Source organism: Ochotona princeps, chromosome 7, assembly GCF_030435755.1.
Source record: "Ochotona princeps isolate mOchPri1 chromosome 7, mOchPri1.hap1, whole genome shotgun sequence".
Lineage (NCBI taxonomy): Eukaryota > Metazoa > Chordata > Mammalia > Lagomorpha > Ochotonidae > Ochotona > Ochotona princeps.
In genome coordinates this window covers 40,096,691-40,111,145 of record NC_080838.1, presented here as the reverse complement: position 1 = coordinate 40,111,145, position 14,455 = coordinate 40,096,691, and the positions used below count along the sequence as shown (strand labels likewise).

The following is a 14,455-nucleotide window of genomic DNA, read 5'->3' as shown; positions in this document are numbered from 1 at the left end:
AGGATAGGATTTTTCTACAGTCCTCCCTCCATATTCTCTAACCTGTTACCCCTCCTCCCGACATCCCCAGGTAGGTCATAGAGAGAAATGCATTCAGGGCTTGAATGGGATTTGGAAAAACCCAATATCTCCATGTTGTGAGCAGCAAGAAAGTCTAGAAGAAAGGAAGGGAGAATACTTGCAGAGGAGCTGAGGAACACATAATGAAGAGAGCTGCTCAAGTGCTACCTTGTCTCCCAAATTAAGGGCAAAACCCAAATCAAGACCCTCACCTCCACCGTCTCATTACGTGCATTACTTTCTGAGAAAGGAATGTTTTCAGCCTATGATGATGAAATCCAGATGTTGGATTTTCTGTGGGTAGCACCATTTTGTATGTGTCAACTTTATAACCCATTAAATATAAGGAGGCCCTGAGAACATTGTTTCTCCTGGAAGAGGTCAGACGGCCCGTAACTCAGTCCCAACAGACTTCTCTTTCACTGGCTTCTTTCTCTGCAAGGTCCAGACGTGTGAAAGCAGAGGTGGTGGGAGCAATGCAGGTATGGGGTGCAAACAGGGCAGTGAAATTACAAATATGAAGCTCCCCTGGGTCATAAAATGTTCTGTGTACAATGGAAGGGACAGTCAGGAAGGAAAAGGACTAAATTCAATTAGGACAGTCACCTGCTCCCTCAAGCACCTGCGATGGCTGAGCTTCATCTGCTGCTAAGCTAAGCAAACTGGCCACACCCAAACATATATTTATCTTTCATTTTCCTCCGTGAGTACAATTTTTAAAAACAATTATTTTTATTTGAAAGATAGTTACAGAGAAGGAAGCAGGGAGATCTTCCATCTGCAAGTTCACTCCCAAATGGCCAGAGCAGAGCTGATCTGAAGTCAGGAGCCAACAGCCTCTCCCAGGTCTTCCATTCGGGTGCAGAGGGCCGAGGACTTGGGCCATTACCTACTGCTTTCACAGGCCAGGCCATTAGCAATGAGCTGAATTAAAAGCGGTTCTCATCCTGGCAGCCCTACTTCCCATCCAGCTCCCTGCTTGTGGCCTGGGAAAGCAGTCAAGGACGGCCCAAGGCCTTGGGACCCTGCACCTGCGTGGGAGACCTAGAAGTAGTTCCTGGGTCCTGGCTTTCATCGGCACAGCACTGGCCATTGCGGTCTCTCCTCCTCTTTGTATATCTGACTTTGCAATAAAAATAAATAAATCTTAAAAAAATGAAGTGGAGTACCCCAAACCTGAAACTACTGCCATTTGGGATGCTAGAGTTTCAAGCAGAGGCTTAACTTGTTGTGCCAAGGCACTGCCCCACCTGCACAGTTTTAACTGTGTGTGTGTGTGTGTTTTAAGATTTGTTTTTTTATTGGAATGTCAGATATACAAAGACAAGGAGAGACAGAGAGGAAGATCTTCTGTCTGATGGTTCACTCCCCAAGTGGCTGCAACGGCTGGAGCTGAGCCTATACGAAGCCAGGAGCCTGGAGCTTCTTCCAGGTCTCCCACATAGGTACAGGGTCCCAAGGATTTTCCAGGCCACAAGCAGGGAGCTGAGTGGGAAGTTGGGCTGACAGGATTAGAACCGGTGCCATATGGGATCCCGGCATGTGCAATGTGAGGACTTTAGCCACTAGGCTACCTCATCAGGCCCTTAACTGTGTTTTTTAATCTAGGAAAATATCTGCAAAAAATAAAATAATGAATAAGAACATCTTGAATAAATATTGGACAAACTCCTGGGTTTCTAACTGTCTCTTTGATCTACTGCTCTCAGAGGTAAAGTCAAATCCTTTACTAATAAGAGTGTGAAAAACAAATCCAATAGGATGATTCACAAAAGTTTTAAAAATACTGATTATTTAGAGCTGGGAGTAGGAAATTCACTTAACAATAAACAATCAAGTTTCCTTCAAGGCACATGATACTGTGGGGCAGGATTCCTCTCCCACGATGGAAACACAGTCATGCCAGAATGTAAAATAGTACCTTCTTTATGGGCTTCCTTTTCATTGTTTCACGTCAGTGGCAGAGTCAGGCACAATTCAAAGCAGAAACTCTAAAGCATCCAACTCCAGTGACTTCTTGTTTATCCTAAATCAACATGTTTGGGGGTGGGGTAGATGAAGGTGGAGGAGGGTGTTGCAGGGCCTACCATACATAGCTAGGGTCAAATCAGGGAAATGGCAGGCAGCCGGGAGGAACTGACTTGGGAGAGGCAAAACGGCTTCTCTTAAGTCCTTGCAAAAGCCGGGCAGGTGTCAGTGGTTGGTTGGATTTGGGGATGAATGGAGGTTGGGACGGATGCAGCCTCCTCTGGTTAGAGGAAATGTGGTATTAAGGAGAGCCTCAGTGAATCCCAATAACAACCAAACAACTGGTGCTATCCAGAGCACCCGGTGGAGAGTGGGAGGCAGGAAGGAGAAGGGCTCGGGCTCCTTTTCCCCTCCAGTCGGCTCAGGAATTTAATTTCAGCCAATGTTGACTGGGGCGCGGGGTTAAGCCAGGATATCAAACTGACTCAACATGGCCTTGTCCTTCAAGCGTTTGCAGCTGAGCGCGATACCTGGCAACCACTTCGCGGGCTCTGACTACGTTTGTGCAGGCAGTTGTCAGGGGACATTGCACTTGATTCCATCCCCGCAGTTCTAAAGCCTTCCACAGAGAAAACAAAACGAGACGGGGGTGGTGGAGGGATGATGACGCGGGACCGGTGCCAGACGTGGGAGCCGCCAGACGCCGGGCGGTGGTGGTGCTGCCGTGGGCAAGAGGCACCCAAGCCCGGCCCCCAAACAGGCAACGAGAGCCGGGGCAGTCGCAGTCGGGAAGTGGGAAGCAGGAGCGGTGCAGGGGTCGAGCCCAAGTTCCACTCCAGCGAGACTGCGCGCCCGGCGCCCGCAGCCAGGGGGCAGAGTTCTGGGGTTGCGCTGGGCCAGCCACCTGGGGGCTTCGACCGCACCGCGCCGGTCGGGGCTGCACCGCCTTCTTCCTGATCCTCGCCGTTACCAGGAGCTCGGCTGAGCTCAAGTCTCGCACGCCTGTCTCCCGCCGTCCCGGCAGCCAGGGCGCAGGACGCCGGGACGCGCGGGGCGGCGGCGCGGCGGGGAGGGCGAGCGCGCGCAAGCGGCGCGCGCGGGGGCTGGAGCTGGGCACCCGAGGGGCGCCGCGGCTCCGCCTCCTCCCCCACCCCTCGTTCCTCAGACCCCAAGGAGCTGGGGAGCATGGACCAAACCCCGCAGTGCTGGCACCATGACACTCGCCCGCCTCGTGGTGGCTCTGCTTTTAGGGGCGCTCCTCAAAGTGACCAGGTTTGAGCCAGTCCTCAGGTATCCCGGCCATCGCCTTCCGTCCCCTCTGAATACCCAGGACCCTTACGTCCTTCCTGAAGCGCAGCAACCACTGAGGACGCCGCCACCGCTCCTGGCCCCGCGCTTCTCGCGACTCCCGCGGGCACTTCCAGCCCGGCGCCTGCACGCCCCTCTCCAAGCTGGGCACACGCCCCGGCCACGTCCCGGCGGCTGCCCCGCTGACCAGCCGTGGATCAACGTGACAGATTTCGGCGCCCCATGTCTGCTGTGGGCAGAAGTGCCACCCTTCCTGGAGCGGTCGCCCCCCACGGGCTGGGCTCAGGTGCGAGGACAGCGCCACAACTTTTGCCGGAGTCTTGACAGCGCGGGAAGCCCCTGGTGCTTCTACCGGGACGCCCACGGCAAGGTGGACTGGGGCTATTGCGACTGCAGACACGGTGAGTAGCCTGGGGGCAGCTGTGGTGGCAGGTCAGGCCTGGCAGGGAGCCAGCCAGGCATGGGTGTGCACAGGGGTCTGTTGGAGAGGGTGGAGTGAGGGACTTGGATTTGGGCTAGGGGTGTGTGAGGTGGTGGTCGCCGAGTTAAGTATATGAGCATTGTAAGTTTAAGTTAGCAGTGTGCGCTTACCGTGAAGGTTGTCAGGGGAGACGGTTTCTATGCCAGGTGCTGCGCTCTGGTTCCTGGGCATGTATGTCTTCTGGCCACTCTGTGTACGTGTTGTGCGGTTGAAGTGCATTGTCTTTACATTGTCTAGATCTCCAGCTTGCTCTGAGAGGATTACTGTATTTCTATACAAGACACTGCAAAAGGAGACAGTTAACTACTTGTTTTGGAAAGTAAAGTATTTAATCAAACAGAACAACCAGTTATAGACCTTGGTTTTGGAAAAATGTGGTAACATCTTTGCGTGAATCCCACTCTTGACCTTTATGTGAGGTAAAATCCCCAGACCCGAGTACAATGATATTCACATCCTGGGGCCCAATATGGTAAATACTATCCCTGAAGGAAAACAGAGGAAAAGGCAGTGGGAATTGTAGCTCTCAGTACAGAAGCAACTTGCTTTATCAAATACAGTTTTCAAGAATGCCATTGTTTAGCTGCACATGTTTGTGGGAAATCCAGACTAGTTGGAAACATCTGAGGATAAAGTTGTTAAATGTTTTATTTGGTTTGTGGCGATACAAGCATCACATTAATAAGCAGAATCAATGTAATGTGCTTTGGAATGGTGCTTGCTTTGGCGTTGTGATTATGTTTAACGTTAGAACCCCCCCCCCCCCCCATCTTTAACAACTGCAGCAAAAACTTCATATCTTTCAAAGTTTGAATTCCCCTTCAAAAACAGTCCCTGGCATCCAGGTTGGGGAGTGTGCATTTTGTGAGCTGGGACCCTGGAGCGGGTGGTGCTGTACCTCCTGAAGGTAATTTGGAGGTTAGCTTTCATAGTGTCATTCTTTTCCTACAGAGACTTTATTTATCTCAGCCTCCCATTGCATTGGTGTTTTGAGTTAAAGGAGAATGAGAGGAAGGTTAAGATCCATTATCCTTCATTGTAGAGAATGAAGTCATCGCTCTACTGGCGTTTTGTGGACAGAATGAACAGAATGCCAATGTGGCTATAAAAAAACGTGAGGTGATATCAAGCACAGAACTCTAGTATGTCTCACTGTTTACTGGAAGAGATTCTTTGCAGCAAAATCTAATGTCTAGCTTATATAGTTTCTTTTATTATTCTTAGCTTAATGTGTAGAGAAAGGTGAAGTATTAAGGAAATAAATATGTAGGAAAAGATATACAAATTCTTCCTTAAATCCAAACACATAAAAAAGGAATTTATAGTTTTAAAAAAGTATAGTGATCTGTTGTTGTGTTTCTGAGACACCTCTTGGCTTAATATTCCAAATACGGAGAGTAACTTGCCCTTATTTTTCCTACTCTTCTCACTTTATTTGAATAGAAGTTTAAATCTTGTCAGTGCCTTTATGCTCATAGCAAACTCACCAGACAAACCTCAAACACTGCACAATAGCTGTATGTACTTCCTGGAATGAAGCAATGGAACATAAGAGAAACAAAAGAAACCACCCAGGATAGGAGATAAATGTTCTCCCTGTCACCAGAGTAGAGAAGTAATGTGCTGTGTAATAATTTAATGATTTCGGCAGCCTCAAAATTTAAAAAATGACTTATTCATTTGTTTGAAAGTCACAGTTCTGGCAGGGTAGAGGGAGAACGTCCTTTGGTCTTTCACTCCCCAGGAAGGCTCAGCCAGGCCAAGGTCAGGAGCCTGGGACTCCATGTGTGTCCCCTCAGTGGGTGGCAGGGATTCATGTACTGAGGCCTTCTGCTGCTGCTTTCCCAAGTACATTCATAGGGATCTGGATTGGAAGTGAATTGCTAATAGCACTGTAATCAGTGCTGTTGTGGGTTGCTGGCCTTGCTGGCAGTCGCATCACCTAGCTCCTAGCAGATTGAATCCTGATGACCCATGCTTTCCATTCTTCATTAACTCTTCCACATTGATTAGGTAAACCCACATCTTTGAGGCCAAATTCTAAATAATATGGCTTTTTCATTCCTACATTTTAGGTAGTGAAAGTGAACAAAACCTTCACTGAATGATGCCAAGGATATTAAATTGTGATTTGGAACATTACTGTCTGTTTTGCCTCTGCTGGTAGTTATGCAGTGTTGGGCAGAACTCGTAAATCTTACAGCTTTGAATTTTTCTCATCTGGAGAAAACCAGATTTTGAATAGGTTATTCCAAGGGCTTTGCCCTCTGGTATGTGCACAAAGGATGTGGCATGGTAATAAAGGCAACAACTCCCTGAGCCTTATTCTGTGCTGGATGTTGGACTAAGCATTTCATAGGCATTTTCTTATTCTCACAATAGCCTGATAAAAGACTTCGCAAATCACAGAGAAAAGAATATCAAAAGACATATTACCAGGAGTGTAAAAAACAGTTAAATGTGTACAATTTCACCGATGTTCCTCTAATTTGTTATAGACATGAAGAAATATCTGTGTGGGGTGGGAATGCTTATTTAATACCTGTGAACTAGGCTAAAGGAAGAGCAAAAAGTATAATGATCATGATTTCTGGTTTTCTATGCTTTAAAATTTTCCATTTTTTCTTTACAAAGAAAAAAAAAACAGGCAAAAGAAAAGAATAATAGACAGTAATGAGATCCTGCCTTTACAAAATAAACCAGCAGGGGCTGGTGCCATGACTAAGTCTCCACCTGTGGTGCGAGCATCCCTTATGAATGCTGGTTCAGGCCCTGGTGGCTCCATTTCTGACTGAGCTTCCTGCTGATGGCTTGAAAAGACAATGCAGGAGGGCCCATGTTGTTGGGCCCCGTGCCTACATGGGAGATCTGGAAAATTCTCCTGGCTTCAAATTGGCCCAGCCCCTTCCTTTGTGTCTATTTGGGGAATGAGAAAATCTACACCCCACCCCCTGTCTCTTCTTCCCTCTCTGTAACTCTGCTTTTCAAATAAAAATAAGTAAATCTTAAAAAAAAACCCAGCAGCTGGAGCAGTACATCTGGTTGCATTGAGAGAAATGAAGGAAATTGATATATGCAGAGGAAGAGCTGGTGGAAGCTGCAATGAAGAGACAGGGTAGGGATCTCAGGTGAGTCAGGGCAAGGTACAGATGCTCCACTGGGTCACATGTCAGAGAGGAGAAACAATGCTGCCTAGGCCCTCATTTCATAGAACTCTAAGAATTAGTGATAACCGTTCTGGTCAGGGGCACTGGCAGAATCAGTCCAGGTTGGCCATGCTCGTAAATAAGCATCGGAGTCATCTAGAAGCTTGTCAAAGTACAGATTCCTGTGACTCTCCTCTGAGGCCCTGAGTAATTCCCAGCTCTGGATTGAAGATGAAATGTGCATTTCTAATGAGCAGGTTGATAAATCACTGAAAACTTTGTCACAGTCAGGGAAAACCCTGGAAAGGACCTCAGAAGCCACTTGGAAGTGATGCTGTTGATGAGAATTAGCTGAGCACAGCATCCTCTGGCTGAGTGAGGAAGCAAGAAGACATGCTGGTGTAACTTTCGGAGTGGTTTAAGAAAATAGCACCGGTGGATATTACCAGTGTGGGGTGATTATGACAAACTCCTTCACCATAATGTGCTAATGAACTGAAAGTGAACCAGTTGCATTTTCTGTTTGTTTTTTCCAGATTTCTACAGGAACAATTAATAGGCAATTGATTTCCCCAGCAATACTTTCCAATACATAGGAAGAGCAGTCACTTTTCCAGTCTGGGTTGCCATAGCAGATGGGGCAACTTGCCTGCTACTGTGTAGGGATGCCTGGTTTTCTAACTGCTGAGTGGAATTCAGCTCTAGGTGGCTGATGACCCATACATGACACAGGTAGAACAAATGACAAAGTGCAAATAATTGAGACTTTTGGTAGGATAATTACTAGATCTGGCCTTTTGCTTGTTGTGCTGATCTGCTCACACATACCCACCCACCCCATAACTCTTGACCAAGTAGGGACAGTGGACATGTGAATCTAACACTGTTGTTTACAGGCTGGTGTCTTTGAAGTCCATCTGTTGTATGAAGAGAATGTTGTTTCAGACAACAGAATGCTGCCTCCCTTTTTTCAAATGCTGTGTCTCGATTCTGTATAGCAGGTGTTTAAAACTTTTTTTTTAGCAATTCCAGATTTTCTGGATGTATTTTAAAATCAATCTATCTTCAGACAAAGTTTGGATATTATCTGGCTCTTAATGTGTGAGGATTATTTTTTAAGAAGGAACTAAATATTTAGTTATGGTTTTTTATGAGATGTTGCTCATGATTGTACATACTTATGTGGTCACTATTGTGTGTGTATCAAGGTACCTTTGCAAAATAATGGGGTTTATAACAGTGAAGGCAGACTTAAATATTAGCATTGAGGTACTAATCACAAGTACCCTCATTGATGGTTGGTGAACATTATGCAGCTCCTAAAACAGTCATGGAGACTTTATAGAGATCATTATTCTGCTAAGGGGATAGATGGATACACATATTATGACTGTAGATAACCATGCTGTGGGTGGTTTGGAAGAGAAAACAAGTGGTAATTATGGATTTGAATTTGGGAGTGAACTTGGGTCATTTTGTCTGATTTTGAAGGCAATGAGTAGAAACTGTTTCAAAATGACTGAAACAGTAGCAAGACATGCTGTTCATATTACAAGAAGCCCATCTCATGGGCAGACGCCAACACTGAACAGCTGTGTTCCCCCCCCCTCCCCCCCCCCCCCCGCTGTTCTGCCTCCCCTGCCTTTCAATGTAGGCTTCACATAAAGATAGAAGAACCTGCCAAAGAGAGAGCCTTCTTCATGATGTCCGTTTGTTTGGTTTTGAAAGGCAGATAGACTAAGGGAGAAGGGAAAGAGGGAGGGAGGAGGGGCAGGAGAGAGGAAAAGAGATGGATGTAGAGAGAGAGGTAGATATTTTCCATCCTTTGATTTACTCCACAGATGCACCCAAAGATCCTCAGCTTGGCCAGGCCAAAAGCCAAAAGCTGAAACCTCCTTCTAGGTCCTCTAATATGGATTTTAAGGGCTGAAGCATTTGAGCATTGTCTGCTGCCTCCCATGTACAAGAAGGAAACTGGATCAGAATGGGATTGGGAATCAATCCCAGGTATCCCAGTGTTTAATAAAGGTACTCAAAGCAGGCATTTGGCATCCCAAGCACTGTCGGGTAGCCAGGAAGTTGCACAGTGTGTACCCCAGGTAGGTCTTGTTGAAAGCGCAAAGAAACTTCTCTTGGAATTTATCTAGATTTCCTCCCGCAATTTGTTGGTCAAGACTAGGTACCTACTCTTTCCTGCTGCTCCCTGAAAAGGACTGTCCACCTGTCATTGATATCCTAGATTAATCAGCAATAACCTCTAAATCACATGTGATTCTGTTGGCAATAAAGGCCAAGGTAGTTCTTGGGAGAACCAATGGGTTTTGCTAGGGAGTATTGTTTAGGTTCATCCTCATATTTACAAAACTTAATGAAATATAAAAATAAGTGGTTTAAAAAGTACTGCTGTACAATGCTACCTCAAATTTTAAAATCCCTGTTTAGATGAATAACCTTTAAACATTAGTTTGATTTTAATGCTGGTGAAAGATATTATCTTGGTTTAGGATGTAGTTTGCAGGCTAATTTTAACAAATTTATGTCTGAAGTGAATACATGCATAATTGTTGGAAATACTGACATTAGATTAACTGTTCGGTAACCATGAAGTAGCTCTATTTTCCAAGTTTTTTCCCCTGTAGAAATTAACAGAGAATATTCTGAAGCCTCTCTGGGTAATACATGCTTGGTTGTGAACAGTTTCTTTTAGCTGGCCTGCTACATGGTTGACACACTGTGGTTAGGAAATTAAAGGATGTTTACTTTTGTCTTTTTAGCAGCTTATTTTCTTGGGCAGTCCCCTCCTGGGGCTTCCTGAAAATCAGTGTAAGAACATCAATAGAGTTGCATTGTATGCAAAGTACCGTAGAAGTGAGATCCTCCTCACCCTTCAATGCCACACCTGTACATTCAGCCTGGATATGTTTCAATAGAAGGGGAGACAATGGGTGGGAAATACTTGCGTGCATATAAGGACAAGAGTAGGTTTTCTTCATTAAATGCTTACTGAACTGGTGTTAGGTGTAGGATTGACAAAAGCAGAATTAATAATCACCCGAGACCTTTGATCGAGGGCACCCACTGTTTAGCTGAGGTGTCAGAAAAATACTAAGCATTGCACTCCTCAGTGTTATGTGCTCTGGGAGACAGATAAGAGGATTACAGCTCAACTTCAATTTCATCAGTCAGTGCTACGTAAAAGTCTGGTAATGCTGCATTGTTTGCTTAAGTATAGATGGTACAGTGATGTATGTATATATTGTTGACATACCCTGATTAATCATGGATTGAATATTATTTTCATGATATTGTAAAGCTTTCTAAACTAAGGAATAATTAATAAGATGTATAAATTCCTAAGAAACACAATATAGATGGTGAAAGTTGCTTATACAGAGAATGTACGTTCATTTTGAACTAGACCAATGTATGTTTTTTTCTCAGCATCTAAAGTATCTGTATGAATAATAAATGAACAATTAATATAAATTATAGATGAGAACTAATGGAAGCAAACATAATTTGGTTGGATATTGGTTCAGGATGATGTTCTATTAAAACATGACATTATTCCATTTTGACATAGGTAAGTTGGGATAAAATCTATTTTATGATGAAAAGTTAAATGACAAATTATTTAACTTATAAATAAAGCAGTGTGCCTTAGTACTGTCAAATAGGGCATACAGAGAAAATAATATTAAAATTTACCTAGTATTCCCCATTATACTTGAAATTAAACTGACTGTACTTCCACTCAGGTTTTTTTTATGATTGTGTGACTTTTTTAGTGTGTTTTATGATTAAGACAGCAAATATCCATGTAATATATTTTCCCAGTGTTTCCTTTGGTGTAAAATGTGCATAATATTTAACTCAGTGTTTCATATGCATACTAAGTTGGCTAAAATGTAGTGGCTTTTTCTGTATTTTTGGAAAAGCTCTTAAGTTGAAATCTCTTTATCACTCACAAATTAGATTTTTAGTCAAGGATTTTCACAGTATTTGATGTTTCCAACATGCATTCTTTCCATTATACCAGAAAATAGAAATAATTAAAATTAGTTACGTGGTGTATGAGTGTGTGTGTGAATTCAGTAACAGATGAGAAAGGATTTGTGTGATAGCGTGAAATTGTTCTTTCTTTTTCTCTATATGAAGCCGAGGTTTTCTACAAAGTATTACCAATGGTATTCAGAAGTTACTACCGGATTGGGTTGTTGTTTTTGCTATTTTTCCCTTTGTTTTCAAATGTGTGAATGCCATATTGCAAAAATTTTTTAGTTGGCTGACTAAACAGGTGACTTGTTCCATTTGTTTGATTTGGGGATGAGCTGGACTTACAGAATTAAAGTAGCTGCCCTATTTGGTTCCTTTCCTGATATTTCTCTTAGGTCTCATTGATGTCTAGGAAGAGCAATTTTTCTAGTGGTCCAAGGTGGGGGATGCCACAGAGGCTCTGTTTCTGTGTTAGGGCTGATGTAATTGGTTCCTCAGATTGAACTGCTGGGACCACTGAAGCTTTGTGGTCTCTGGGTGCTGGAGGCTCCAAGTCCAGCACCAGCATGTCTGTTTGGTGGGGCCAGCCTTCTCCCCATCTCCTTTCCCCCTCCCCTCAGCTTACTAGCGAAGTTTCTGTGCTGGAGTTCTCTCCTAACACATTTTAGTCCCTTGGTTTGTGGGACTCTAACGTCCCTGTTTACATGGCATTACCTTCTCCCCACCCCCTATTTGTGTCTTTGTGTCCAAATTGATCCTTTGTTTAAGAACACAGTAGTCAATCATTCTGGATTAGAGACCACCTTAAGCAAATATCTGTAGCATGAATATGTAGAAGTCTATTCCCCTTATAAAACTAGACATGTATTGACACAGAAGAAAGATAATGATAGGGTTTGGCATTGTAGCTTAGGGGTTTAAGCTACCACTGCAACATTGGCATCCCATAGTCTCATTGTACTTTTTCTGATCCATCTCCCTGCTAAGGTTCCTGGAAAAGCAGCGGCAAGGGATCCAGCTGCAGGAATCCCTGTTACCCAAGTGGGAGGTCCATAGAGTTCTTGCAACAGGAGCCAGCTTGATATCTGTTGTTGCCATTTTGGGAGTGAGCCAGAAGGTGGAACATCCCTTTCTCTCTCTCTCTCTCTCTCTCTGCCATGCTGTCTTTCAAACACATAAGTCTTATAAAATAAAAATAATCATAAAATAAATGTCAGTTAAATGTTTTTGGAAAGGAATTAAAATATTAGAATTCTAAGCATTCTTGTTTTCTTGCCCTTGCATACCTGTAATATCACCCGCAACAGTTAACCTTTTGTCTTTGGCAGCCATTCATGTCCTGAATTCTGGTAGCTTCTCTCCATGACATGATTTCATGCATAGTATTACAGTCCTAGACTTTCTTCCTATACATTTATCATGCTTTGTGTAAATAACCTATAAAATCTGTTTGGATTTAAATTATTACTCTCACATTTTTAAGGTAGTGGTATATGGGATAGAATAGTTTCCATTAACTGGCATTTGAGAGACTTGGAGACCATTTGGTTCTAGATTCTGGAGGGTGTGGTCCAGAGACTTTCACTGTGACTTTGAGGATGGACCATGGCAGAATATTTGGCTGGAATAAGAATGGGTAAGGGAAGGAGGAGAGATCAGTTCTTGAGACTAATAGAGCAATATTTTATCTAACAAAGAATTTGGTCCACCATTCATGCAAAAACTTATATTGCTAACTTAACAGCAGAAATTAGTTTACTTGATGGAGTTTTATAAATTTCATTTTTATTGCAACTTTCCTTTTCATTGAGCCAAGGTTATTTCCCTTTCTCCATCATGTAATTGGGTACATATAAATTTGTACAGATGTATGTGTGCACACACACACATTCAAAGTACCCTCACAGAGTTGTAGAGCCCATGGGGAGACATCAGCCTTCCCAGAAAGATCTTTCCTGTTCTGGAGTGTCCAGCAACTCTTCAAGCTGTCTTGGACTTCTGCCTGCCTACCTTAGTCCTGTTTAGCATTTGGTGTATTTCAAATGCAGAGGGGAATGCCAGCATGATATGAGGCATAAAATAATAACTGTATTTGAAAGAGCAGAAAGAGGGGCAGAGAGAGGAAGAGAAGGAGGGAGAGGGAAAGAGGAGAGAGAATGAGATAGAGATCTTCCATCCACTGGTTCACTTCCTAAATGGCTGCAATAGTGGGGACTGGACCAGGCCACATCCAGGAGTCTGGAACTGAAACTGAAACATAACTAGCTGGAGTCCGAATGCTTGGGCCACCACCCCTGTCTCAGAATGACCAACAACAGGAAATTGGAATCTGAAATGTAGTTGAGACTAGACCTTGATGTGGGATGAGGTGTTTTAATCAACCCAAAGTTAATTACAGTTTTGTAAAACTTAACCGCATCAACCATTGTTAAGAGTAAATGCAGCAAGAACTAAATTAGAACAATGGGAAACTCGGGTTCTGCCGTGGCGTTGGGGCAAAAGCAGTGAACTGCAGTGTGGCGGATGTGGGGGCTGCCCCAGCCAGGCCAGACCCAGTGCTGGGCATTCAGGCCAAAGTCACTGCTGCCACTTGGTGACCGAGTCCTAGGTTTCGGGTGGCCAGTGTGCCTATCAGGCTCACGGCTCTGCCTGCTGGCTGCCCGACGGCGAGCTCTGGGGTTTTTAGGATATGTAATTGCTGCCTAGCAACACAGATGGATAAGGCCAGTGAGAGTGTAGGTGAGGGATGAATTCTGGGTGATTCCCATCAATGGAGTCATGGAATTTGCTTGCAAGTGTGGGGACTGAGACCTGGTGGTTTGGAGGGGAGAGTCCATGAGATCTATTTGGACTAGACTGATTCACCAGCCCAAATGGGAATCCTGAGATGGGCTGTTAGCGTAGAAAATCACTGACTGCCACATATCAGTCCACACAAAAGCTATGGATGGGGGCCTGCCTGGCAGGGCTAGGTACCAGTACCTGACTGAGTGGTGGAACAGGGGTTGGGTCAGAGTTGGTAGGGTCAAGACACTAACCAGCACACGAGAGAACCACGTCCAGGGGTAGATTCTCTTGGGGAGAAGTGTGGGCCCAAACCTGTGGAAATACAAGTCCTATTGGTTAGCTCACGAGCTGGGGTGGTGATGGGCTGAGCTAGGTGTGACCATGGAACCTGTCATCATTTACAGGTAAAGGAACCGACAACAGTCTGGGCAGGTCAAGGCAGCAGCAACCGAATGTGCATCCTAAAACAGAATGTGGAGTGGGCCAAGCGGCAACTGGAATGGGGGTGTACCAGGCAGGGCCAAGCAAACCTGAACTCACAAGGAAGAACAGAATTCAGGATGGAGCACAGGGCATACCAAGCTAGGCTCTTACACTGACTGGTCTGCATGAGCCAGGGATACTAGGCCACAGCATCGAAGGCAAAGGCTGACAGAGGGGCTAAACCAACTAGGTCAAAGTAACCACTGGCACACGTATAAGCTAGGGC

At 44.6% G+C, this 14,455-nt stretch overlaps 1 protein-coding gene across 1 annotated transcript in view; it reads left to right on the top strand.

Moving 5' to 3' along the window:
* Positions 1–3,047: 3,047 nt before the first annotated feature.
* The window catches only part of PRSS12 (serine protease 12), a 71,676-nt gene continuing 60,268 nt past the window's right edge, over positions 3,048–14,455 (top strand). The window contains exon 1 of the mRNA XM_004594261.2: positions 3,048–3,737. Within this exon, the coding sequence (XP_004594318.2) occupies positions 3,242–3,737 (496 nt within the window). The 5' untranslated portion in view covers positions 3,048–3,241. The remainder of the gene's footprint in view (positions 3,738–14,455) is intronic.